The sequence below is a fragment of the Drosophila miranda genome, chromosome XR, assembly GCF_003369915.1.
Source record: "Drosophila miranda strain MSH22 chromosome XR, D.miranda_PacBio2.1, whole genome shotgun sequence".
Taxonomy (NCBI): domain Eukaryota; kingdom Metazoa; phylum Arthropoda; class Insecta; order Diptera; family Drosophilidae; genus Drosophila; species Drosophila miranda.
In genome coordinates this window covers 6,781,133-6,806,800 of record NC_046674.1, presented here as the reverse complement: position 1 = coordinate 6,806,800, position 25,668 = coordinate 6,781,133, and the positions used below count along the sequence as shown (strand labels likewise).

The 25,668-nt window shown below is 41.5% G+C and overlaps 3 protein-coding genes across 6 annotated transcripts in view; 1 reads left to right on the top strand and 2 right to left on the bottom strand.

Annotated features, from left to right (window-relative positions):
* LOC108152950 (cell wall protein IFF6) overlaps positions 1-24,046 on the top strand; it is a 26,765-nt gene extending 2,719 nt beyond the window's left edge. The window contains exons 1-3 of one of the 2 annotated variants that reach the window (XM_017282649.2): positions 9,962-10,268; positions 11,896-12,079; positions 21,426-24,046. In XM_017282649.2, the coding sequence (XP_017138138.1) occupies positions 12,013-12,079; positions 21,426-22,843 (1,485 nt within the window). In that variant the 5' untranslated portion in view covers positions 9,962-10,268; positions 11,896-12,012 and the 3' untranslated portion in view covers positions 22,844-24,046. Of the gene's footprint in view, positions 1-9,961; positions 10,269-11,895; positions 12,080-21,425 lie in introns of those variants that run through there. The other variant, XM_033386915.1, reaches the window with a different exon arrangement.
* LOC108152952 lies at positions 12,305-17,552 on the bottom strand. 2 transcript variants are annotated; one of them, XM_017282651.2, is made up of 3 exons: positions 16,084-17,544; positions 15,636-15,965; positions 12,305-15,218 (listed from the first exon to the last, which is right to left on the bottom strand). In XM_017282651.2, exons 1-3 carry the CDS (start codon positions 16,159-16,161, stop codon positions 15,060-15,062), a joined length of 567 nt encoding a protein of 188 aa, XP_017138140.1. In that variant the 5' UTR covers positions 16,162-17,544; the 3' UTR covers positions 12,305-15,059. The 2 variants fall into 2 exon arrangements, with proteins under 2 accessions (XP_017138140.1, XP_033242808.1); XM_033386917.1 differs by having other exon boundaries at positions 15,147-15,965; positions 16,084-17,552.
* On the bottom strand, positions 17,761-25,668 carry LOC108152951 (cytosolic Fe-S cluster assembly factor NUBP2 homolog). 2 transcript variants are annotated; one of them, XM_017282650.2, is made up of 4 exons: positions 25,444-25,668; positions 24,930-25,372; positions 24,609-24,851; positions 17,761-18,091 (listed from the first exon to the last, which is right to left on the bottom strand). In XM_017282650.2, exons 1-3 carry the CDS (start codon positions 25,552-25,554, stop codon positions 24,629-24,631), a joined length of 777 nt encoding a protein of 258 aa, XP_017138139.1. In that variant the 5' UTR covers positions 25,555-25,668; the 3' UTR covers positions 17,761-18,091; positions 24,609-24,628. The 2 variants fall into 2 exon arrangements, with proteins under 2 accessions (XP_017138139.1, XP_033242807.1); XM_033386916.1 differs by lacking the exon at positions 17,761-18,091 and having other exon boundaries at positions 24,512-24,851.

Below are 25,668 nucleotides of genomic sequence, written 5' to 3'. Positions count from 1 at the left end.
GCACCAATTTATGATCGACAGAAGACCAAAAACAAGCCAAACAAAAAGGTGTGTCGATGGTGCAAGGAAGCCCAGATACTCTTCAAGATCTCTCCATAAAGATGCAAACAAAAACCTACCCAAGGCTTACCCTGCTTTAGAGCCTTCCCCATGAAAAAGTGTCATACTCCTGTTGGAGTGAAAAGTGTATAACAGCACGAAACGGAGGCAATGGGGTGTTGGCATACAAAAATGATAAATTCTCATCAAAAAAATATTTCACACTGCGGGATATCATCAGGCCGAAGATCAAGATCAGAAGAGATCACTGCAGCAACCACAAATATTTCGAAATTATTAAAGATCATGCAAAGACGAGAGAGAGAGATTGTTGTTGTTGTTGAAAAACACGCGCCCATTTTGGCTTAATTAGTGAAACAAGGCCCGAAGAAACAGCTACGACTTGGACACGATCCAGAGGCATCGTCTTCGTTTTCGTCTTCGTCCCCAACTAGATCTCGATTTCGATCTTGATCTCTCAAATATCGTTCGGGCTAATTAAAATTTATATATTTTAAAGGCGCATCGCATAGTTTCTCGTTTGAGAGTTCTCAATATCTCTCTGTGTGTGTGTGTGTTTTCCCCATCGCCCCGAACCCGAACCCGAACCCGAACCCATAAATCTTATTGATAATATGATTTTATTAACTTTTAAATAGGCAAAACATTTGGCGCCTGTGTTTGAATCACCAAAAAACACAAACAGAAAACGAAACCGAAAACCGAAAACCATTTATAAAAAAAAAAAAAAAAAAAAAAAAAACAAATCTGAAGTCGTTTTGACAACCAAATTAGAGTACATATTCGTACTGGTCGTAGTTTTTGTTGTTGTCTTTTGTTCTTCTTTTTTTTCATCTCGTTTGGCGTTTTTTTTTTTCTTTTTCTCGCATGCATATTTATCGGTTTTTTGTGGTTTTTGGAATTAATTAAGTATGCAAATGTTTTTTGGTAGGTTTTGTTTTGTTTTTTTTTTTTTTTGTTGGCGTTTTGCGGTACTTGCCACGCACCACCGATCAAACGGAATCTGGGCCTGCCTCCGAAATTATACTACTATATTTAAACATGAGAATATACGGAAATTCCTTGTGGCGTTATTTTTATGAGGTGAGCTCATAATTTTCGCTGCCATCGTGCCCCCAAAATCCACGCCAATCTAAATTGGCCTTTTGCCGGGTCGGGTCACAATCCGGCAAGTGATTAGCGGTTTATTTCTTGTTGCGTTTTAGCTGATTTTTTTTTTTTTTTAGCAACCGCCGTCTTGCCATGAGATTTGTTGGAATCAATTTCGTATCGATTATCGTGTGTTGGATGCTTGAATTTTGAATTCAAAAATTAACATTTATTTACGAGACGAGAGACGATTGAGTGGGTGGGGGATTTGAATATTTTGCAGAAGCAATACCACTTGTATAACAGCTCTGTTTGGGATAACGGATGTATTTTAGTCGGAAAATAGTCGTTTATTAGGGTAATAATCTCAGAAATGTGGTTGAAGATATGTATAACAGTCGTATAACAGTTTTATTTCATACATTTGTATTCCAGTTTCTTACAAGTTTAAAAAATAACATATAATAATGGTATAGTATATTGTATAACAGTCAAAAAGCAATAGTATAACAGTAGAACAGTATAAAATATACAAAAGTTGTATAATAATATAATAAGAAACCAATTGTGGGGTATAATACTAGTAGAAACACATATAAACATTATGTATAACATTTGTATAACAGTTTTATTATAAAATTAATCTGAAATGCTAAGAATAGTCTTTTAATAATCTTTAATTCATGTTCCCAATTGCAGTCGTAGGACAGTTGTATTACAGTTTCCTAAAAACCAAAAGAAAAGTCGTTTTTGAATTGTACAACACTGTTTTAGACATGTCTAAAGGGATCTAGGCATTCTTATGGTATAAAGGATACAAAGCTGTAGGAGATAATATAAAATAAAAGCGTATAACACTTATCTTACAATGGGATATGTCAAACATAAGCCCTACAGTCACTAAACCAAGCCCAAAAACGTGCAAAAGTAAAAAAGAGGAGTATATGAGTATTAGACGAGGCGTATAACAGTCAAGTGAGTCAATATAGATCGTAGAACAGTCATAAAAAAACCGGCTAACAGTGACATACGTTCAAATTCGAAATGGAAACCCTGTAGAACAGAATATGACACACGCCGCACACAAAGTTGCATTCAGAAAGTCGGCTGTCATCATTGTTTAGATCTCTATCGATTGTCCCTCTGCAGAGATCCGATCCTGCAAACTGTTGACATGTGTCAATTATAAATGTCTCAACTTCCAAATAAAACCGCATGGGAGGACAGAGGCCAAGCGCAAAGGCTAATGAAAAGCATGGCAAAAAGGAGAATTAGCCATAAAAAAAAGAAAGAAAAAAAAAAAGAAATAATAAAAACATGTGAAATATGTTCGGGCAGAGATACGAGAGATGCTATGCGTCGTCCTATACCGATATTGAGATTTTATGGCCTATTAAAAAGCCTGAATCATTAAGCGTTCTTCCTTTTTTTTTTTGCGATTGCTCCCCAGACAGCCTCCCAGCCCAAAACACTCTCACAGACCCGCTCCGATCCGTTGTCCAGCCGCATCCTAATTGATGTTAGTTCATAATTTTCCTTTGGGAAAATGTAGCAATTAATTGCATTGCCAATAAAACGCGTCGATGCCCCACTGTGCGAACGACGCACATTGCGCAATGTGCGCTGCATACCCGAGCGATCCGAACGATCCGATCCTCACCGGGAACCACCGGATCCACCGATCCTCCATGGCAGTCATGGGCCAATAAAAGTCTACAAGACAAAGGCCCCACCAACCCACAAAAAAGCGAACAAAAAAAAACCAAAACAAAAACAAAAAACCTCTAAGAAAAAAGAGAAAACAATTTGGCTTGGAAGTTGGGAAAACGGGAAAGGAATCCGGACCATGGGCTGGATTAACGTTTGATGCTCTTTAAAAACGGTTGCCCGAACGGGAAAATTAATCGAAAATGTAATTTAAGTTGCAAATCAAGTGCTTTTCCAATCACAATAAAATTAGGAATTTTTCGGGCTCTATGAATGGAAATCGAATGAACGAAAGAAAGTGCTATTTAGCAGGCTGGAATGGTACCAAGACGACGGCATTCGCTGAAAGCCCCAACAAGAGAATAAATCCCACGAAATTGTATATTTTCAAAGAAAATTTTTATAAATACAGGAGCTTCGCAGAAAAAGAAAGCGTTTTCTTGTTCATTTATAAAGAATTTGAAAAGAAAAAAAAAAAGAAGAAAATATATGAATATATTTCATATTTAAATAAATTTAAAATATTTAATATATTTTATTATTCAGATGAAATATTTTGGTTTTTTGAAATTTTTGTAAATCTCGATTATTTGTGGGCTGTATTAAAAAGCCTTTTTTAAATCATTTATTTAGGTTATATTTTATTAAATTTTTTTTGTAATTTAAAGCCAAATATTTTTGTTAAATATGGTTGTGTTTCTGCGAGGATATTCAACCCGAAAGTAATAATTCTTTCTACGATTGTATTGCCTTACACTTTTCTAAAGGTCTTTCCATTCTTGGGACCCTCTTAAGCCCGCTTAAACGATCAACTGGACTCTGTATACCCCCGTTCTCTGAAGGGTATTTGCCTTTTGTGGGTGTAAGCCGTACATGTGTGAGTGTGTGTGGGGGTGGGGGTGGGGGGGTCGATAAGGTCTTACGTTGGATAATTAGAACTGTAGAATTGTTGGCATAGAACATGTCATATATTATAAACATTTTCCATGATTTGTGTACTGGGGGGAGTATTGGGGAGGAGTGGAATCATAATGCTAATAGCACAGGTTCGCTCTCCCCACCGCTCCTCCTCCCCCCGCCCACCAGCCTCTCTTCCTTATAAATATATGTATTCTATGGACCTCCAACCGATCGGACCCACCGCTGCTTCTACTAGATCAGAGCGTTCGTTCCAGAGGTGATTTATTGAAAATTAAATTTTTCACCAACAGAGGTCGAACGAGAGAAAAGCACAGCACACGGCACACAACAGAGCACCGAGCACCGAGCACAGAGCACAGAAAACCACTAAAAATTTGCAGGCAGCCAGCAAGTTAATTATGACTGTGGTTGCTTAAGGCAGGGGGGGGGAGGATGGGAGGATGGGAGGATGGGAGGATGGGAGGATGGGAGGATGGGGGGATGGGTGTAAGGCCACAGATATACTATGGAGATGTGGAGATGGAGAGTTCCACAAACAAGTGCGCTGGGTGTATTTTGCTGTTAATTAGTCTTACGTGATGAAACCCCCAATGGTTGGGGAGGATCGTCGGGGACGGGGGCGGGGGGAGGGAGGTGCCTTCACAAATGGCGTCTCTCTATCTCCCTCTCCCTCTTGCCCTGTCTTTGTGTGTCTCACATTTTGCGGTTTATTTAACCCCTTGACGGCAGCCAACAAGAAAAAAGAGGAGTACAAAAAAAAAACCAAAAACCAATAAAAGTTGAAAAAATATACGAAAATTGGGAAATATCTGCCACTCTTTTAGAGTTTCAATTTAAAAACCACACCTTTAGGTTTTGGCCAATACGATTTAAGTATAGTATTTATAAGGAAGCCAAGCAGAGGCTGACCGAGGGGCGCTGCTAAATGACGCGTGACAGGTGTGCTAGACATTCTTATAAAAGAAATGAGGGAATGCCCATACAAACATCTTACATATCCATTTACAATGGGGTACAGTCACTAGATAACTAGCCTGAACCCCTTCTGCAGTTCATCAAAAATTATTTACCAAAAAGCATTTATTTTTCACGAATTTATTATGGAATTTTTCTATTTTCATGCAATTTTTTTAATTTATTTGTGGGTAAAATGGTAAAATATTTAAATTTAAATATTTATTATAGAATTTTTATATTTTTATGAAATTCTTTTACAATTTATTTGTGGGTAAAATGGTAAAATATTTATATTTAAATATTTATTATGGAATTTTTCTATTTTTATTTATTTATGACATATTTTTAAATTTATTTGTGGATAAAATGGTAACATATTTAAATTTAAATATTTATTATGGAATTTTTCTATTTTTATTTATTTATGACATTTTTTTAAATTTATTTGTGGATAAAATAATAAAATATTTAACTTTAAATTTAAAAAAATAAAACCTATGCAAAAGGTTAGGGGAATTCCGTGTTTAAGGGCCGGTTTTTCGACATTGTATGGGTTTTGGTTCCGAAAAACCTTTGGGGTTTCTCGGAGCGAAGAAGAATAAAGCTTTGATTAGCGCATCAGCTGTTTACCGTCAAGTGCCTGCTGTTCTTCTTTATCTGGGCTTTTTAAACCAGCTATGGATATTAAAATCCCATCAAACTATGGCTGGCCTTCTTGGGGTTAACAATTGAGCAGAAGTCCATCTGTTTGAGGGCATCAAATGGGCGAATCTCTACGCGTTCGTCTATGCATTTCTGAGCTAACAAATTGTGCACAATTTTCACCAATTTACAATTTTATGATTCGCAATTGCAGCATCCCAAAATCCAAAGAAAAGAAAAACAAAATCAGCCACGAAGAAAAAAAAAAGAAAAAAAAAGAAGAAAAAAACTTCATTAAAGCAAATATTGCGAATAAAATTTATGTTGGCAATTTAAATACATGGAAACACAACAACACAACAGCAGTTGGCGAAAAATAGGAAAATAATAAAAGGAGGTGTAAAGACTAAAAGGCTGTAACCGAGAGGCAAGCGAGGCAGCAGCAACAACAACTAATCGAACTGGTCATCAATTGACCAAAAGCCAGGTAATGGTCGGTCACAGCCCAGTCCCCAGTCGGAGATGGAGATGGCGATGGCGATGGCGATGGCGATGGAGATGGGTATGGGTATGGGTATGGGAGGCCACAGCCTGGGAGACCCAAAACCATCGACGATCGATCGAAACGACAACGCTGGAGCTGGAGCTGTAGCTGGAAGCAGTCTGAAGGCAAAAGGCAGCGGACGATCGATCTTGGCAGCCGCCGCTGCGTTAGATGATGCAGCAGCCATCCAAAGAGTCATCCGAAGATCCACCATGGACCAGCAAAGTGGGTGACGCAGGCAGGAGTCGAAGACACACAGTGGGGCAAGAACATTCTTTTCCCAGCAATACATGAATGTGAGTCCAATTCAATCGAAGCGAGACCACTGTACCATCGATTTGCCTCGCCCGCTGCCATCGACATCATTTGGCACATGTGAACACCAAAAAAAGATGCCACAGCCACAGCCAGCAGTGGCAGAGGCAGTGGGGCAGAGCCCCAAGACCCAGTCGAATGTCGGTTCGGGGAGATTCGTCTGCGGCCCATAACCGAAATCAAGTATGGAACGGAACGTCGCGTCGTCGTGGCATACGGCTCGACTTGACCGTCTCTCCGTCCGTCCGTCCGTCCGTCTGTCCAATATCCCCGTATGGGGCAGAGTCAACGGGCGGCCGATTCACCTGTCGCGTCGTCGTTTTTTGTTTGCTTTACGCAAAGGAGAAGAAATGTTTTGGTGGAGCAGGGCAGGGTTGGAAGAGGAGAAGAGCAGCAGAAGATACGACCTGGTCTCGGGCTGGCTTTATGCGAAAATTCCATGAATTTGATCATTTTGGTGGAAGCGTATTAGATATTTGGCATTTTCTGCCAGCCAGCCTGCCTGCCTGCCTGCCTGCCGGACTGACTGACGTACATACAATGCAAAAAGGAAAACTCCAGCCAAAGCCAAAGCCAAGGGGTCAGCGCACACACGTGACCCCATTGCTAGCCTCTGAGCGCTGCCAAATGATCGATGGAATTGCCAGGGCAAGAGTCTGAAAAAATTAAATGGATTATAATTATTATGCATTGGCCAGGAGGAGGGAGGAATGCAGACAGACAGACACTTGGCTCACTTTTATTGTCAACCAATAAAATGGCCAAGAGTGCGGCAGCGGCAGCGGCAGCGGCAGACAAGGCTTACATGTTGGGCCTGGAATTGATTTGGCCCGCAGCAACCATTAACAGCAACAAAGCAGCAACAGAGCCAAACAGCCACACAGCCACAGAGCCACAGAGCCACAGATGGTGGAAAGAAATAACCCTAAAGCTGCTTTGATGATCATCTTGTGGTGCTGCTGCTGCCGGCTGCTGGCTGCAGTGGCCATAGATGACATCAGGTGCAGATACTCGTAAGGGAAATCTCCAAACAGAGGGCCAGGGGCAGAGGCAGAGCATAATAGAGAAGCTCAACAGTTGTGGCACCAAATTCCATCGGACATTTTTGTCCGATCCAAAACGACACACAGCGGCAGCGGCAGCGACAGCGGCAACAACGAGGCATGTAACAACATAAACTACAGAATACTATTTGGCCTTTTGCACCTTTTTGGCATGAACAACTTTTGGGGGCACCATCAGTCGGGTGGAGAGGGGCGGCCGGCGGCAGGAAGACCTGCCCTGGTGGATGAGCTGTGTGCGCCGCCACAGAGATCTTTATTTCGGGTCGAGGCGGCCACCGATCGACCGGCAACGACAACGCCCCGAAAGGCACAATTAAAATTTCACGCTCTGTAGCTGCAGGAGCTGCAGTGGAGGAGGAGGAGGAGTACCCACCAGGACACCAAAATCGGACAACTAGGCAGCAGCCAAAAAACAAAACAAAAACAAAAACAAAAAACAGGCACAACTTGACCATTTTTGGGTTTACATGTGCGGCGGCATTTTCGCTTTGAGGCGCACAAACCCAGGAGCTATGCAGCGCGCAGCGGTCCAGCGGTGGTGCCACGCGTGCAATTTGCAGTCATCGGGGAATTGCAAGGGGCACAACCACAGCCACACCAGACACACCACACCAGACACACACGCGGAGAGGTGCCTCTCCAGAAAGTGTTAATTAGCAGCGCGCGTGCTAATTACCAATGCCGGTTGGTGTTCGAGGGAAGAGAGCCCACCAGTCACTCGTACGTACACCCAGTGACAGTAGAAGCCCCCTCCCCAGCCAGCAGGCCCCGCCGTACAGAAACCCCCAAGGCGGCGCTGGCCAGGCCAGGCCAGGCCGGGAAAATGTCAACATGTCAGCGGCGCTGCGAGATGTAGGATGAAATATCAATTAAATGCAAGCTAATACCATGCGAAGGAGTTGATTCTTCCACATCGAATATTTGGGTATCGTTTCGCTAGGGATCCAAAAATTCTAAGAGCAGTTTTGAAAGAACCCATAATGGTATTCAATAAATTACTTAAAATATACCTGATACTCGAAGAGCTTAAAGCTATGTAATTTTTGTGGTTACAGGCGTTTGGGAAGCGTTTCCCACACCATAAAGTAGGCATATTCTTGATCAGCATCAAGCCAAATCTGGATCAGATCGGATCATTATTAGAGCCCGAAGGAACAAATCGATTTGCAGTGACCACGCCACCCCTCAGCCACGCGCTTACTCATTCACTCTCGCTCTCTCTCACACGCACACTCTTCTTCGTGCAGTGTGCGCCCCTAGCGGAGGAGAGTGTGCGGTGGTGGGGAAAAACTCTAAAATTCTGATCAAAGAGTACAAACGAAGTGCAACAATTAACAATTAGAACATCACTAGCGGTCATGGTTTCTCTCTTTCTAGCTATGTTTTTTCCCTCTCTCATGACAAGGCTGTCCTACCAAAAGTCACCCATCTCTGCATTAAACAAGCAATCAATTTGTCTCTTTTGCGAACAGCCATCGGCAGATACCAATGCCGGCGCTTACATATAATTACGTATAAAATATATTTTATAAGTTACATAAATCATAAGCTCATGACTGATTACCGGGTATAAAAGTAGAGCCGCGACCCTTGCCGCGGCTCAACACGTTCCCGCTCCTTTCCCATAAAATTGACTCGTTTCCAGAAGAGTTTTCTAGCATTCTTTTTAAAGAATGCTGCTATGCCTGATTGTCCGGGTTTCTCGTATCTTCGACAATAGTGCCACCGATTTTCGTCCTTTGTGGGGGCAGTAGGGGGCGTGGCCAAACTTTGAGAACAAAATTGATTCAGTGTGAAATCACAGTAGTCTGTTCACCAAATTTGGTTTCTGGCTCTTGAAGTCTTTGAGATGTTGTTCATGTAATCATCAAGATGGCCGGATGGACAGACATAGCTATGTTTATCGACTGTGCTATTGATGATCAAGAATATGTATACTTTATGGGGTCGGAAACGCTTCCTGCTGGCTTTTACATCCATCCACTTCCACCACACAACTAATATATCCCTAAAGTCTTTGAGTATGGGCTATAAAAATACAAGCATACGATAAATGAATCAAATCTCTACAAGTTTTTCTGAATTATTGAATTATTTTTAAAGACAAACAAGAAAGTTGTAAAATCCGAAGGCAAAAATAGATTTGCTACATTCTAAAGGGCAGAGGCGCCATCTGTTGATATTTACACGAACTCGACGTTCCTACATGCTTTCTACATGAGTTCTACATGTATTTTTGGATTAAACGAAATGATGCCAGCCTTGTAAAAAAAACATGTGCCTGCTTCTTTTTCCGCCAGTCTGGCAGCACATCCATGTCGATAACAGTTGATATACCGATAGATGACAATCGATATGTAGGTAATTTGAATTTAAAGTTTTTTGTTGTATTAAGTATACGTAAACAAAAGAAAACACAAACGTACTATGCGAAGCAAGCATTGCAGGTGCAGATAATAAATGCTGGTATTTTGTGACCCAAAATACAAGCCTACCAGGCAATTACGCACTAACCAACGTTTATTTATCAAAACAAAAACAAGATCACAGCGAAGAAGAAGAAGAAGAGAATCAGATTCAGAGAGAGAGAGAGAGAGAGAGAGAGAGAGCCTATATAAAGCTATGTAGAGAGAGCGCCAAGCGCCATTTATTGCAAAAAGCTTTTGCCGTTTGGCGCGTGGGGTCTTCAGACACAGTTTGCTGTGAAAATCCATTGAAGCCGGTTGTGTCTGCGCGTGGCCCCGAATAAAAACTCAAAAAACGGAATTGAATAAACGAAATAGTATCATTAGACGGCAAGCGAAACAAAACAAAATACAGAGCAGAGCAGGCCAAAGCCATAAAAAAACATTAAAAAAAACTCAAAAAAAAAACATGGACAAACAAAAAAAAGGCAATTGAAGAAAAAATACATTAATACAATGACGTTTTATTTTTGGATCAGTTGAACTCTTTGCAAATAAATAAAGGTACGGTACGGTACGGTACGGGCATAAAAAGCGAGTAAATCTGTACATTGATTGTTTTTCTGCCTGTCTCTGTCCTACATATGTAGTGGTCTCGTACATATATAGGTATATAATCTGCGTAGGCCAGGCGACCTAATTTTCCGATTCTCTGGGAATTATTATTATTTTTTTCTTGTTTTTTGTTTTTGTTTTGTTTTTAACCAAACCAATCTCTGCGCAATTTCTTGTGAAATGTTGCCTGTTATGGTCGCTTATGGTTATTTCCTTATATGGCATTTCATTGATAGGCCGCGGCACATGCGCCTGCACTGCAGCAGGAGGCGGAGGCGGAGACGGAGGCGCAGGCGCACGGCACCCCGGAAAGTGTGATGTAATGTGTGGAACCTTCGAGGAGTACTGTACTACTTACATAAACAAAAAAAATATGCACCACCTCTGCTCCTCTGTCCGTCTGTGTGCACTCTTTTCTGCCAAATAAGGGAAAAAACTGTGTATATTATTGGCCTTGGTACTTGCACTCGACCTATGTAATATTTTCATTTTGTACTTTCAAAGTAAGCCCCCCTCCCCAAGAAAAAGAAATACTTGTCCCTGTCCATGTCTGGGTTTACTTTACTTAGTACTGTGTGCATGTGCATGTGGGTGTGTTTGTCGGTGGGGAGATATCAGTTTTGGCACTTATCGGTCGCCAAATCGAATTGGATGCATAACGACAATGGTGATACCCGTGATATGCTATCTTCGCTATAACTATGCTATAGATTCACAGTGGATGCAGTGTATATGACAAGAATACAGAGACTTCAAACTTGATTGCTCATCTTTATCTAGAATACTGTCACCTCCCATATACCCTTTTAATCTACATATTCTATAGGGTATACGGTAACCACACAACAATAGAAAAGGTGGGAAAGGCGTGTGTCCGTCTTGTGTCTTTTAATCAGAATGTACTCGGCACTCGGTGGGTTCATAAAATGATATATGTATTCGCGTATCTGTATCTGAGGCCCAAAAATATGTGTTCTTGAAAGAAAGGCAAGGGTGGAGAGGCCCCCGATTGGAACTGAAGTTAAACAGATTTCAGGCATGACTAATGTTGCTGAGAAGCCACTGGTGTTTTAAACTTGTGCATTCATACACTACTGGGCAAAATAATAAGTACACGCTTATGAGATTTCTACAAAGCGAAAAACCAAAAGCATATCAACATTATTTCACTTCTGGACCACTTTTCACTTATTATTTGTAATCTTATACTAGTATTCTGTATAGAATTTGTTTCCCTATCAAATCCTTTAAATTTTATTTTGGCCAGACCTAAAAAAAGCCCATTCATCAAAAGTTGGCAAGACTATAACATCCATAAATTTACAAAAATTCGAGCTATTCCATAAAAAATTAGCACAACACCGATGTACTTATTTTGTTGGCCAGTAGTGTGTATTGTAGGATAATGCAGATAAGGGCTCGGAATCAATATAACCCCAAAACCCAGTCGTTTTCGCGCAGTTCTGCCAGCCGGTTGGCTTTTCTTAATATTTTTTTGTGGTATGACATGAATCACATTTTCAGCAGTCCCATAAAACGTTCTTCTAATTTCTGTGATACTTTTGTTTATTTTCAGAGTTTCAGTGCGGCTTAAAGCGTGTCTTAAGCGACAACAAACAATCGAAAGTTTTGATTCGAACATAATAGTGCGGTATACTGTGGCTATACAATATATATTTTGTTCACGTGTGAAATGGCCAAGTTTAGCACTATTTTTTGTTGCCTCGTTGTGTTCTGGATTGGACTGGACGGTGTTTTGGGTGAGTGAATAATGCTGAAATTAGTTCATAAAAAAATGCCTATTTCGGGGCAATAATGAGGGTGATTCACTCGTTTAAATGGATATCAATACATTTGTTTTTGTTAAGTCATCGATGAGATGAGAGATTTCTTAAAAAACAGAACAAATGCGCCCCGATCTACGTCACAGTGGCAGCATCATGTGCCTATACATAGCTGCGGCATAGCTTGCGATCTTATGACGCGTCTGAAACTATTTCCATTCGCGATTTCTCCCCCAGAGGGAGAGGGAGAGGGAGAGGGAGAGCTCTCTGTTCTCTGGCCTCTTGCTTGCTTCTCTCGCTCAACCACATGTTGCGCTTCTTGTGGGGGTATATACGCAACATTGAATATCATCTGTGGCATCCAATATTTGGAACATTCGGAACTTCCTTCCTCATTGGCAGATCATCCTGAATTGATACTGATTGAATCCTGGATGATACTGATTATATATTCTTCTGATTGAACTCCGTTCAGATCTGAATAGCGATATAGGGGTATCTGATAGTCGGTATATCGCTCTTTATTTCTTTTGCTTTAATGTTTGATTCTCTTTGGGTTTTGTTTTGGTTTTCGTTTCGAAATTTCATTGATAATTCAAAAAGGCGGCGTAAAGTCTGTATTTGTATGTGTGTGCGTATTTTTTGTACCCGATAATCAAAATAAGTTTGAGGGTATGTTCGACTTGTGGCGAAAGTGGAGGACGAGCCCAGAAGAAAGCGTTCTTGATCAGCATCAATAGCCGAGTCGATTGAGTCATGTCCGTCCATCCGTCCCCCTACGCCCCCCCCCGCAAAGGACGTAAGCCTGTGGCATCCACAGATCTCAGAGCACTATTAAAGCACAATTTTGAAAATACGCACAATCATAGAGAATGACGATATCTACAAGACTGCCGAATCTGGATCAGATCGGATCAATTTGCAGTCCGACGACACGTTCTGACTGATTTCCTGTCTCTCTCGCACACACTCTTTGTCGTTCAATGTTAGCGTCGTTTGGCGTCTGAACTAAGTGTTTTTTTGCGTGGGGGTTTGGAGATTATATAGGTCAGGAATCGGAAGAAACTCAATAATTTAGGAACCGCATTAAAAGAGTCTTTGAAAGTTGATAGAGATATCTCTGGCTTGTTCTTTATACGGAAATATGTAAGGCAAGACTCTCAGAGAGTCATCTTTGTGGAAAACAAGGAAAGAAGCCCAACATCAAGCAGTTTCTCGCCCAAGTTTCCCCATCAGTCCACCCTGTGACCATCTATCCGTCGATGATTCATATCTGGAGGAAAATGTGCTTTAATCTTGCACAAAATCGAATGAACTTAACCTTCGAGTGGCGTAGTGGAGTCTTGATTTTGAATAGAAGAAGGAGCAAAGAAGTGGAAATACAAAAGAACGACGCAAACACACTTTTATTTGGAATTCCATCTTAATCTGGTGGCATTCTTATCAAAAGTGGTGACACAACGACAGATACAGATACGGATACAGATACAGATACAGCTAGAGCCGGAGCCGGAGCTACAGCTAGTTTTTGTTTTGTTATGGCAGAGCCCCAAGTGTTTGCCAAATAAATTCCATCCAGATGAATACGATAAAGTGAACTTCGGAATGGCGCAAACAAATGGTAAACCAGAGGTAGAGGTGGGGGCTAGGGGTAGGGGTAGGGGCAGAGGTGTACCGCATTCTACACTCTCTCTCTCTCTCGCGCTCTCTCTAGAAGAAACTACTCTCAAATTGGGGCACTCTACCTGGGGCTCCATCCCTCAAAAAACAGTTTTCCATTACCGGAATGAAATCGAGAACTACAGCAGAATGCCGGCCTGCATTCTTGCGCGTTGAGTAAGCCCCTCTCCCCCATCAAAGGCCTCTTGTGACTAACCCACTAAGTGAGCTATTTCAGACTTTACCCCCGTCGTTTTGGGAGTTGTCTGGGGTGGGTCTCCTGTCTGCCAGCCCCATGACACCACCTTTCTGCACCTCTCCATGGTGACCTTTGTTGTGGCTTTCATGCTAATGGCATTGACCCATTAAAATATTGGGATATTTCCCATAGAACTCAAATAGCAAACCCCTTTTTGGCTCTTTACCACTAAATAAATGACGTATTCCCACCGATAAGAGACCTGCCTGCCGTCCATGAATCAACAACTTTGCATTGAACAAACATATGAAAAAAAAAAAACTGATTCTGATTCTGAAAACAAAGCGTAAAGACGCGCTCCTAGCGTTTTGTGCGTCTCGTGGGGCACTTTTCTTTCGGCTAAATCTGTTACCGTTGGTCAGCGGGCTCACGTCATTTTCTTAATTTAAATGCCAGAGCCCTAGCTCTTAATCTGTTATTTTTTTGCACCCGCAATATCAACAAAATAGAGAAACCGAAAACAAGCCGCCACCAACTAAAATGCGGAGAGCAGAGAAGGAAAGGAATGTGTCGGAGGTACAGTTGTGCAGAGCCATGCAAGGTGGAAAATTTCCAGAAATTCGAGAAGTCACTCCATTTTCCGTCATTTAGAGAGCACCTGCAGCAGACACACCGTTTGGCACACGGCGTAGTCGGGGCACGGGTTTCACGGAGGCACGACGGCAACTCAGATGAGATGCCACGGGTACGGTACATAAAGACGTACCTTAAGGACTATCTACATCGCTTTGGCCACGACGAAGATGGACTGTGCACGCGGAATTTCATGGAATAGGGTATCATAGTACAGACCCTGAAGACTGATAAAAAAATATATATATATCAATAAGGCATTCCTCAGATTTATTATTTGCTTTAGCTTTAGACACGGCTCTAATCTAGAGAATGCCATGGATAATAATCATACCAAGGCCATTAGTCACTCTCCGTTCCCAAGTTAGTCATGGTTTTTGGATTTGGTTTTTGAGTTTCTCTCTATTGGAAGCGGTGGCTGTGGCTGTGGCCGTGGCTATGCCTGTGGCTGGACTGTGTATGTATCTACGATCGCCTCATTACCTCGGCATCCACACTGGCCCTAATCAGGGTGATATTCTTGCTCAGATAGAAAACCAATTTCGTGTTGAACTTCATGTCCGGCATGTAGGCTGGAAAGTGATCCGGATTGAGGGCAAAATGTGTGGACGTATAGTTGACATTCTGTGGAATGAAATCGAATCGAATCGAATCGGTATCGAAAACTCGTTAGGCATTGCACAATTTTTACAGAAAAACAGGAAAAAAAAAAAAATGAGAATGATATTTAAAAATCGATTTGGGTTTGGGGCTTCCATTGCCTGGGCCTCTCACTTCAGTTTGCAATAGCTCTATTTTCAGTTAATAAGCATTTGATGTGTTTATAAACACAGACATATATATAGACATACCATATACGATAATATCTTGTTTATCGCGGGCTTTTAAATAATTTCCCTGTGTGTGTTTCTGGTAAATTCTTGGCTGTTTGGAGGATTTGTGTACACAAAGACTATGGGATATTACGTATACCGAATAGAGGTCTATGCCTAGGTCTATGCAGTTCAAGATCAAGTGGAAAAGATCCATCTTACTACTTACCCCCAATAGTGGACAGGCCTTGGGATAGTTGCCCGACTGCAGTAGCTTCCCGAGAACGGCATTCAGTATACGATTTTTGCTGCGGAATCCTACCAGATGGCAGGCATCCACGCGTACCTTCATCAGGTTCTGGACAGTGCCAGTGCCACCGACCTGGCCCACGCTCATCTCCACCCACATCTTGGGCACGGGTCGGTTGAGCAGGAGTCGGGTGTTCAAGAAGTTTCCCTGCCGCTTGGGCAGCTCCACGATCAGGCAGTGAAAGGCGGCCGTTGTGGCCGGGTCAATGGCCGTGCAGTTGATGGTGCGCCAACGTATCTCAAAGTCTCTCTATAAGTAGGCAACGTGCACAAATTATACACATATATTTTGTATATTGTATATGTTTTGTGTGGTATATGCGAGTCTATATGGTGCGGGGGGGGGCGACACGACATCTGTTACGTACTGTCGCCAGCAGGGGCTCCAAGAGAACGGCCACCGCCGCCGAGAACACCAATAATCCCAGCAGAAAGGCGTCAGTCATGATACTGAATGCTGGTGCAGACACATATTGCTGGTCCCAATACAGTAATTATTTAACCATAATTATAATTATTATTTTGTATACAAAAAAAATATATATATATAAATTGAATATCAGCGCGCACATCTGTTCCGCTGGCGATCCCATCCCGGCCGGCCCTCCTCCTCCCCAGTTTGTCATTAATCAGACATTTTACGCTTTGCCGTATAATTTAATTGTAATTGTGCAATTTGTATAAAATAATACGAAATAATTACCCATACACCCTCTCTCTCTCTCTCTATACGTCTCAGACACGTCTCTCACTTTTTTGGGAGGTCGGTTCCACAGATATGTCTGGTTTGGGCCCAACAAAAGGGTAAATAAAAACCCAATTGGAGTTGCAAAAATCATTACAATCCATTCCATTTCAGGGCCTACCGTTTTTTTTTTTTTGCACAGCACACATCTGTTCGACCGAATTTTCGCACTTATAATTAATGATGTTCTGTTCGGTTCTGTTCCTAAGCATTCATGTGACGGCTACCACTACTATAATTGATCTATAATTAAGATAAGGTTTTACTACGCCTGTCGCCGTCGGCCGAAAAAAGAAAGCTCTCCGCATGCGAAAATGTTTTGTTTACGCAATTCCAGCGAATTAGCAGAGCACTCATAAATTCTACTCTATAACAGGGGGGTAACAGTGCCAGAAAAAACATTATGCCTGACTATTGGCCAAAAGGAAAGACTGTTAATGCTAATGGTAATGGTAATGCTTAGCGTGAAGTGCCGGACAATCATTGAATAGTGCGGCGATCATTGAATCATGGGGTCTACGGTCTATGGTCTATGGTCTATGTCTGCCACTTAATTGCCAGACAATGCGGAAAGAGATCGTCGCCTTTGGGAGTGCGAGAGAGTCCATATGCTCTAAATCGCATAAATCACGGTTACTTACGGCGACACATGAAGATTGATAGCCTTTGTACGATTGTATTTAGGATACCTTTTTGCACAAACTATAAAAACTGATTACTCAGGCTTTCGGGTCACATTTTTACCGGCCATTTCATTGGAACTTAAATATCACTCTAAATCACTGTCATAGTTCATTGGTCAGAGGGAAGTGGCGGTGGCAGCGGCAGTGGCAGTGGCAGTGGCGTCAGCCATCGATAGTCAAATCATTGCTGGAATGAAATATTTGAATACTCGCCTTGGGGTTTAAGATACCGCTAATGGGATTGAGTGTGCGTTTTACTCAGAAATAAAATATTCTATTAAGATTTAGTCACTGTTTTGGTATATGTTTAAGAAAAAAGATACTCTCTCGATCGTGCATTTTAAAGAGAGACGAGATTTTTCCCAGAGATCAGAAACAAGAATTATTAGTTTAACAAAAAGCAAAGTGGGAAAAAAAATTACCTAGGCTTTTTTATTTTTTTATATTATTTGGTATTACTTATTTTATTTTGTTTTTTATTTTTATTTATAATGATTTATATTTTAAATGTTTATTATGAAAATTAAAACTAACTAATTAATAGCAAAAATTAGAAAAGAATTATATTTATTATTTAAAATTATTATTTAATTAATTATATTAGTAAAAAAAAAAAAAAGAAAGAACAATTCAACCATGGAATCAGTGACCATTCAGTCATCAGTTCAGTGACCATCAGTGATCACTAATTGCTACCGCATTACTGTTGATAAATCACAGTTTAGCAAGTAATTCCCTTCATGGTCACAGCTTTATGGGTCCCCTAATGCCCATGCGAGTATCTGCCCCATCAAATGTGATAAAATGTACGTAAATATGATAATTCTCCGCAAACACAATGCGACAATTCCACATGATGATGGTTCAACACGATTGCCAAATGGTAAACACGCCGAAATTTCAACAGAATCTGAATGGGCATTCGTTCGTCTCTAATTACTCCATCAACTGCAAGAACAAAAGAAGGAAAAAATAAGGAAAAAAAAGCACTTATTTGTGTGAGGGGATGTAATGGCTAGCGTTCAGTCAGGTACATGCACGCCCCTGGCTGACGAAAAGACTCGCGAGACCTTTAAGATATGAAATAGACATAAACGACGACCTCCTCCGTTTGGTCTTTAGGTAGTTTCTAGTATATTGTCGTGTAGTAATGTAATGTTTGTTTTGTCTGTTGTCTGTTGTGTGTTGTGTGATTTTTCCAAGCTCTATGTTTAAGTAACTTTGCATGTCAACGAGCCGGCGCTGACAGGCAGCGTGTCAAAAAATATAACCGACTGCTAATTGTACTGGAATTTATATATTTTTTTTTTCGTTTTTCGTTTTTGAGATACGCCGCCATAGCGCGTCAGAGAGTACGAGTATCTGGTTTGTGTGCTGTGCGCTGTGCTGTGCTGGTTGGGGCTTCTCCTCGCTCCCTGAATTGCATTTTTGCATGCCAACCTTCGACTGTAGATCAATCAAAAAGAAATATGGATCGCCTGAGCGCCTGTGAAGCTTCAAGATCTGTTGTATCTGTTGTTGTATCTGGTTGTTGTGTATCTGTGGCTGTGAGGTGACGTAAGTGAGTAGTCGCACTTCTGCTGGTTGCTCTGACTCTGCCTTTGACTCTCTTTCTCTGTCTCTGATCCCCTATAATCATCATAATCATCTGAGATCTCTCTGCTAATGAGTGCCGACCCATTTATGAGGCGGATATATGCTTAGGTAATTTGCATTGAATTTGTACGAGTATCTACACTGTAGTAACCTTTGGAACCGTTGAAACCTGGAACCCTCCTCCTTCTCCTTCTCCTTCTCCTCTCTTGATATACATATATGTATATATACTCTTTACTTTTTGCTGACTGACCCAAACGGCGATAAAAAGTATTACTATACCATACACACGTTTGGGTCAATAAACCCACAAGAGGGAAAAGACGAAAAATATGTATAATGAATATCTAGAGAAAAGAAGGCCATAATCATGCACCATATATAGACATTTATTGTCTGGCTAAGCATTTAAATATAATTTGCAAAAGCATTTTACACCCAGCGACTAGATTCAGAATGAAATTCTTTTCGGTATTGTGTCTTGTTTATCGGGTTTTTTTTTTAGCAGCAACAAAATTTAATCCAAACAGAAGCCTTCTTTCATAGATCTTTCCTTTGTATTGTTAGCATTTCTATTCCCAGAAACTTTCCTTCCATGGATGCCATGGTCTTTTAGAATTTCAATTGTTGAATATAAGTATTTTCCTACATGGGAAAATTTGTCTCATATTTTTGGGATAAATGCAATGTATGGAATCCGTGGGATGTTTTTGATTTTCGACTAGCTATTGTATCCTATGTTTTATTGCATTATTTGTCACATTTTAAAATATGATCTGCCGCTTTGATCTGCCATCCAAAACGTGTGGCACGAACGTCGCTGGCATTTGGCCGCACTGTGCGTCGCATCGGGGCTGTCATATAGATCGCTTCGACCTGATAGCCAAAGAATCAAACAAAGCAACAACTACAACAACTTATATCTATTTTAAATTACGTTCAATTAAATGCGCTTCACCTACAAAGTCTTCGACAGTGACGTCAATATCGAAAATATACACTCTCTCTATAACCTTCGTGATCATTGATCATTGATCGGCGGCATCGACGGGAGTCTGTGGTGTGTCGTTGTAAAAGATGGGGGCATGAAATTTTGTAATACTCGTATCAAAAATATATGAACAAATTGGAGCTATAGCCGGGCCCCAAATTGACTCAATCGATCCAAAAGAAATCTTTCAGTTTTTGTTTTGTTTTGTTTTGTTTTGTTTTGTTTTGCATTGCAATTGTTTTTTCCGTTTCCCCCCGCCCCAAATTTGTTATCGCTCTACATCCCACCGGCACTCCTCCTTCTCCTCCCTTACTAATTCAATGATAAAATGTCAAAAATCAATAACAATAAATAAATGATAAACGAGATTGTCACTCGCGTACTTTGTATTCCCCCAAATAGAAATTTCTTTTTGTTTTTGTTTTCCTTTGTTTTGTTTAGTTTGGTTTTGTTTTGTTTTGATTGTGTGCTTTTTTGGCTCAAACAACTCTCTAATCAAATTGCAATTTTTATAAATTTACCTCCAGATCTATTGAATAATTCAGTGACTATATAGAATGTGCACTAGAGTCTGGAATTCAAGATCGATACGGCTATATGCTAATATTGAACTTGAAGGGCATTCAAATCAGTTTTGGAACTTGTTATATCCTAAATTATATTGAACAATTCATTAAAATCTGATTACAATTATGTGATCTGTGGCATTGAGTGGAATTTTATATTCTAGTTCAAGGCTTTATTGAAATTTTGTTGATATTTACGAGTAAATATTCTTCTTAAGGTCAGGTGCATGGAATCTCTACACACCCCCTGTGTGTGCCCGGAAATTCAATATATACAATTTTTCAATATTTACAATTGAATTTCAAAATGTATACCCATAGACTCGCTTCGAGATCATAAATTGTAAAAAGAAAGTGCTTGCACGTAAATGAAAAAGTTTTGATGGAAAATTTCAATAAAATAAATACATTTCAGATTCAAAATCAATATATTAAATATTGCATTCAAGATTTTTGTCTCTCTCGTTCTGGACTTGATTTTCTGGTAAAGAGAACGAGAGGGCAACACACAATCTTTCTGGACTCCTTCTTGCCTTACACTGAACAAGGTTTCGAGAATATTCTTGGGGGATCGTAAGTTAAACGTATATCTATGACCGACACTCACACAGTATGGCTTTCCTCCGCCAGAGGGCGCTAACTTTGAACGACATTGAAGAGTGCGAGAGAGAGAGAGACACAAAAAATGCGTTAGAATAATAATAATATAGGGACGGACAGACGCCCATGACTCAATCGACTCGGCTTTTGATGCTGATCGGAAACGCTTCCTTCTGGGCGTTACACACATCCACTTTCCCCACAAATCGAATATCACAGGGGTGATTCAAATCGAACTGGAAGCGGGATTCGTAATGATCGAAGGAGCATGAGTATAGCTGTGATTTGATGAATACTCGAAATGCATTTGTTTGCATTGTTGCATTGATTTCGCCACACGAAAAGGAAATTTACTTTGGCAGCTTTTTCATCTGCACACATGCCAGATGTCGTGTTGTTAGAAATAATTTCAGCATTGTCAAAATTTCAACGAGTATTAATAGACTGAACCAACAAGCTGCATATGTAGTACCTATGTGTGTAGACAGTACCCACAATTTATTCACACCTTTCTCTCTTCCTTTTGCAGCGATACCCATTCTGGAAATCGACACGAACAAATGCCAGAGCTGTCCGGAGAGGCCCGAATGTGAACCGGATCAGGTGCTCGTTGAGGTGGTGCGCGGCACCGGGGAGCCGGGCAGCTGTTGTTCGCGCTACCAGTGCGTCAGCGAAATGCCCGTCTGCGATCGTTCGAATCCCATTCGATACTATCCGAACGCGTGCATTGAGTGCAAGACCTGCTCCATCTGCCTGTCCATCTGTCCATCGAGCGAGTCGGAGCAGTTGCTCAACTGTCTGACCTTCAACGAGGAGCCCAAAATGAAGGGTGATATCTGGATGGAGAATAACGGCTGCACCACATGCGAATGCGATCAGCAGAGTGAGCGATCCTGCAAGGCCACCCAGTGTCTGGAGCCGGATTGTGAGAATCCCATTCAGAGAGAGGGCGACTGCTGTCCGGTCTGTCCGTCCGAAGACGAAGAGGAACTGATCAGACCCTCAATAGCGGGCACCACCAGTGGACCACCACTGGCTGTAAATCACACCAGCACCAGCAGCAGCACCAGCACCACTGAGAAGATCGAGGATACCACTGCGGCAATGGTTGATCCCTCGAATGAATATTCCAGCACCGACACAACAACTACTGGTTCCGTTTCCTCGACCGAAAACGAGCCAAGTGATGTTCCATTAACCTCCAGCACGACGATCGATAGCTCCACTGAAAGCGACAATGACACGACCATGGAGTCGTCGCCAGCCAGCGAGGGCCCCGTAGCCCCCCCCGACTTGGATGAGTATTCAACATTGGATGCCACTTCCACAAAGCCAACCACAGATCTCACTGCAAGCTCTGACACTCCCGACGAAGGCGGCCCCACAGCCACCTCAGTCTATGAAACCACAACGGATGCCTTCTCAATGGAGAAAGATCAGATTACCAATCCACACGAAACGGGGTCATCCTCAATTGAGTTCAATAAAGAGAGCACCCCCTCACAGATGCTCGATGAGATTAGCACAGAGGAGACCGTGACCACATCCACTGAAGATCCGCTGCCAGAGGCGGCTAGCGATCATCCTAGCACATCGGAGCCACCACCGCCGCCAGCACCCCAGTCGACCAGACTGGTTTCTGGATCCAATAACACGGATAGGACCACTCGCACAGTCTTGGAAGATGCTGTGCCTGTGGAGAAGGACAGTGTCAAGCGTTGGATTTCGATTCCCGCTGTTGTTGTCGGTTTTGTTGTCTTTTTCGTGTGTGTGTTTGCCATATTTTACTTTTGCTTTGTCCACAAGAAGCAAACCAATGGCAAAAAGCAAAACACGGACTACCGTGAGGTGTCACAAGCCAATCCACAGCCGTTGGGCAATACGGGGCTACATCTATTGCTAACGCCCATCGGCAGTGAGCCGATCAAGGAAGAATTGCAGAACTAGCATTTTTATTGTGGTGCCCCTTTCATCCTCTCTGCAGACTGATTTTTGATCTTACCCTCTAGTGGTCCAATCCATCTAGAACAAATTAAACCAAAACAGTGGAAAAAGTCTGCAATAGTGATACGACATAGAGAAGAGAGAGAGAGAGAGAGAGAGAAAGAGAGAGAGAGAGAGAGAGATAGAGAGAGAGAAAGAACCTTATCAGATCCATCAACAAAAATGAAAACCGAAAAGAACACACACACACATTTTCCGCCCAACTAGGGCAAGGAGAACCAGACAGAAGCAGACATTGAAACCGAAACGAAACGAATCGATGGACGAAGGAGAGCAACGGTTCCAGTATCCAGTATTTTTTTAGAGAAAAAATACTCCGAATTGACGGAGTCAATAGATCTTTCAAATGTATTTCTATCCGAGAGCTGTTGGAAAAGTGTGCAAAGGTTATTAGATCTTAAGGCTATGCTCAAATTCACAGAGTAAGAATTATGTTTAAGCCTCCATTAAGATAGTTTACGTTATTTTCTGATAACTCTAAATAGCGAAAAGAAAAGATAGACAAAACTGCAGGAAACTAAACGAAGCGAAGGGAAAGAAAACGAGATTGGATTAAGTATTAAAAGGCGGACTGTTTAGATTGATTGTAAATTATACTATGATTCCGACGTAACTCTCTATAATATATTAAAAATAGCTTTGAGTGGTCGTCGTCGTCGTCGCACGTAACTTTATTTTGGCAGCTGGCCCACATACAAGGTTGTTTGCGGTTCGATAAGAAAAACACAATGTAAGGGTTTGAAATACACTTTGTTATTTAGTATAGTCTTCCAACGAGATTTCAGAAGTTAGAACCCAGAAGTTAGAATCCGGAAGGGCCTCAAAATACGCTTCCACAGCTTTTATGAAAACAGATGGAAGTCGCTAGGGGCCAAGTCTCGTGAATACAGTGAATGCTCCAACAATTCAAACTTTAATTCATGGATTTTAGCCATTGTTAAAATGGATTGACTTGATGAAAAATAATTAATTCTTCTGCAAATTGGGTCTTTTCTCACGAATTTGTTCCTTCAGCTGGTCTAAAAGGATAAAGTCATATTCGGAATTCATTGTTTTACCAGTTTCAAGTGGTCCACAAACAAACTTTCTTTCGCATCCTATAAAACTGACACTAACTCGTTTAGGAGCCGAAGAACCAGGTTCACACCACGCTTTAGCCTCTTGATTTCATTCAGAATAATGGTGATAAACCCAAGTCTCATTTATAGTGATGAATCGATCCACAAAATCCACTTTATCGTTTCGAAAACACTCTAACTGGTGCTGAGAAAGTCGGTTTTTTTTTATTTTTAGCGAATGCGGCACCCATTCTGCACAGCTTTCTGAAACCCAATACTTCTTACGACTACGTGGAAATTAATTGAATAAAATTAAATTTAAAAAAAATTAAATTAAATTAAATTGTAAAAAAGATGTACCAAAATAACAAACAAAAAATTAGACTAGTCGTAACGCCCTCTCTTATCGAACCGCAAAACTTATTAAACACCCTTGTAGTGCTACTATAAACATACAATATACTTACTCTCACTCATAAATTATATATACATAAATATATACGATACACATACATTATTTGTTCCCCTCAAACGGATTGACTGCATTCCTGCATTCCCATATTCATTTCATTTTATTGTTAAACAATTTAGTCATTAAACGCAGAAACAAAATGATGCAAAAATAAAACCAAAGTAAACGAAAAACTTACCAATCCAATCAGTTTTTAATCTATGTTAGTGCAACCAAGTGCTGAACTATTCCCCTCAGTACTTGGGCCGTTGGCGAATCAGGCAACTCATCCAGCACAGAAGCTGTCGAGCCGGCAAGCACGCCGACGCGTGGATCTATGGGCAGAGTGCCGAGATGTGGTATCTGAACGAGATGCGCTAGCTCCACGCCGCCGTTCGAGGAGAAGATATTGGTGCAGTTTGTGCAATTGGGGCAAACAAATCTGTGAAAAGCAAACGAAAGTCTCAGTAAGTTGATCAAAGCTGATAGGTGCCGCCGCCTCCATAAACCTGATCCTCACCCGCTCATATTCTCGACAATACCCAGTAGCTTGATGCCCGTCTTCTTGCAGAATGTGATCTCCTTGCGCACATCGTCCAGCGCCACGCTCTGTGGCGTTGTTACAATGATGGCGCCATTGCAGGGCACTTCACGCATGCACTCCATGACGGTTATGTGCTCGTCGGAGGTGCCGGGTGGCGTGTCGATGATCAAATAGTCCAGCTCCTCCCACTTGACATCGGTGAGGAATTGGCGTATCATCATGGTCTTTTTGGGACCACGCCAAATCACGGGATCCGTGCGATTCTTTAGCAGAAATCCAATGGACATCACGGCCAGAGTTTTGCTCGCATCCGTGTAAATGGGGACCCAGCCCTCGTCGCACTGGTAAATATTGCTCCCCTCGAGGCCCAGCAAGAACGGTACACTGGGACCACACAGATCTATGTCCAGCAGGCCCACCTATAAGGAAAATACAACAATTACGCATCCGGTTTGCAGGTTCATGGTGAAATAGTTGGTCCGGCACTTGCCTTGTGTCCGGAGTGGCGTAGTGCCAGCGCCAGTTGTGTGCTAACAGTCGACTTTCCCACTCCACCCTTTCCAGAGAGGACTATAATCACGTTCTTAACTTTGTCCAACATAATATTGTCTTATTGTATATAATTATTCCAGAATTCTTTCTTTCAACAAGTGTGCCTAAGTGTGCCATCAGCTGTTTACCAGCGCTGGGAGCGAAATTTCGACCGTCTGACAAC

Coding starts and splice junctions, on each gene's coding strand:
- LOC108152952 (XM_033386917.1), bottom strand. CDS start 16,161: ATGACTGACGCCTTTCTGCTGGGATTATTGGTGTTCTCGGCGGCGGTG. Junction 15,966..16,083: donor TGGAGCCCCTGCTGGCGACA/GTACGTAACAGA, acceptor GCCTACTTATAG/AGAGACTTTGAGATACGTTG.
- LOC108152951 (XM_017282650.2), bottom strand. CDS start 25,554: ATGTTGGACAAAGTTAAGAACGTGATTATAGTCCTCTCTGGAAAGGGT. Junction 25,373..25,443: donor TACGCCACTCCGGACACAAG/GCAAGTGCCGGA, acceptor TTTTCCTTATAG/GTGGGCCTGCTGGACATAGA. Junction 24,852..24,929: donor ATTGTCGAGAATATGAGCGG/GTGAGGATCAGG, acceptor TGCTTTTCACAG/ATTTGTTTGCCCCAATTGCA.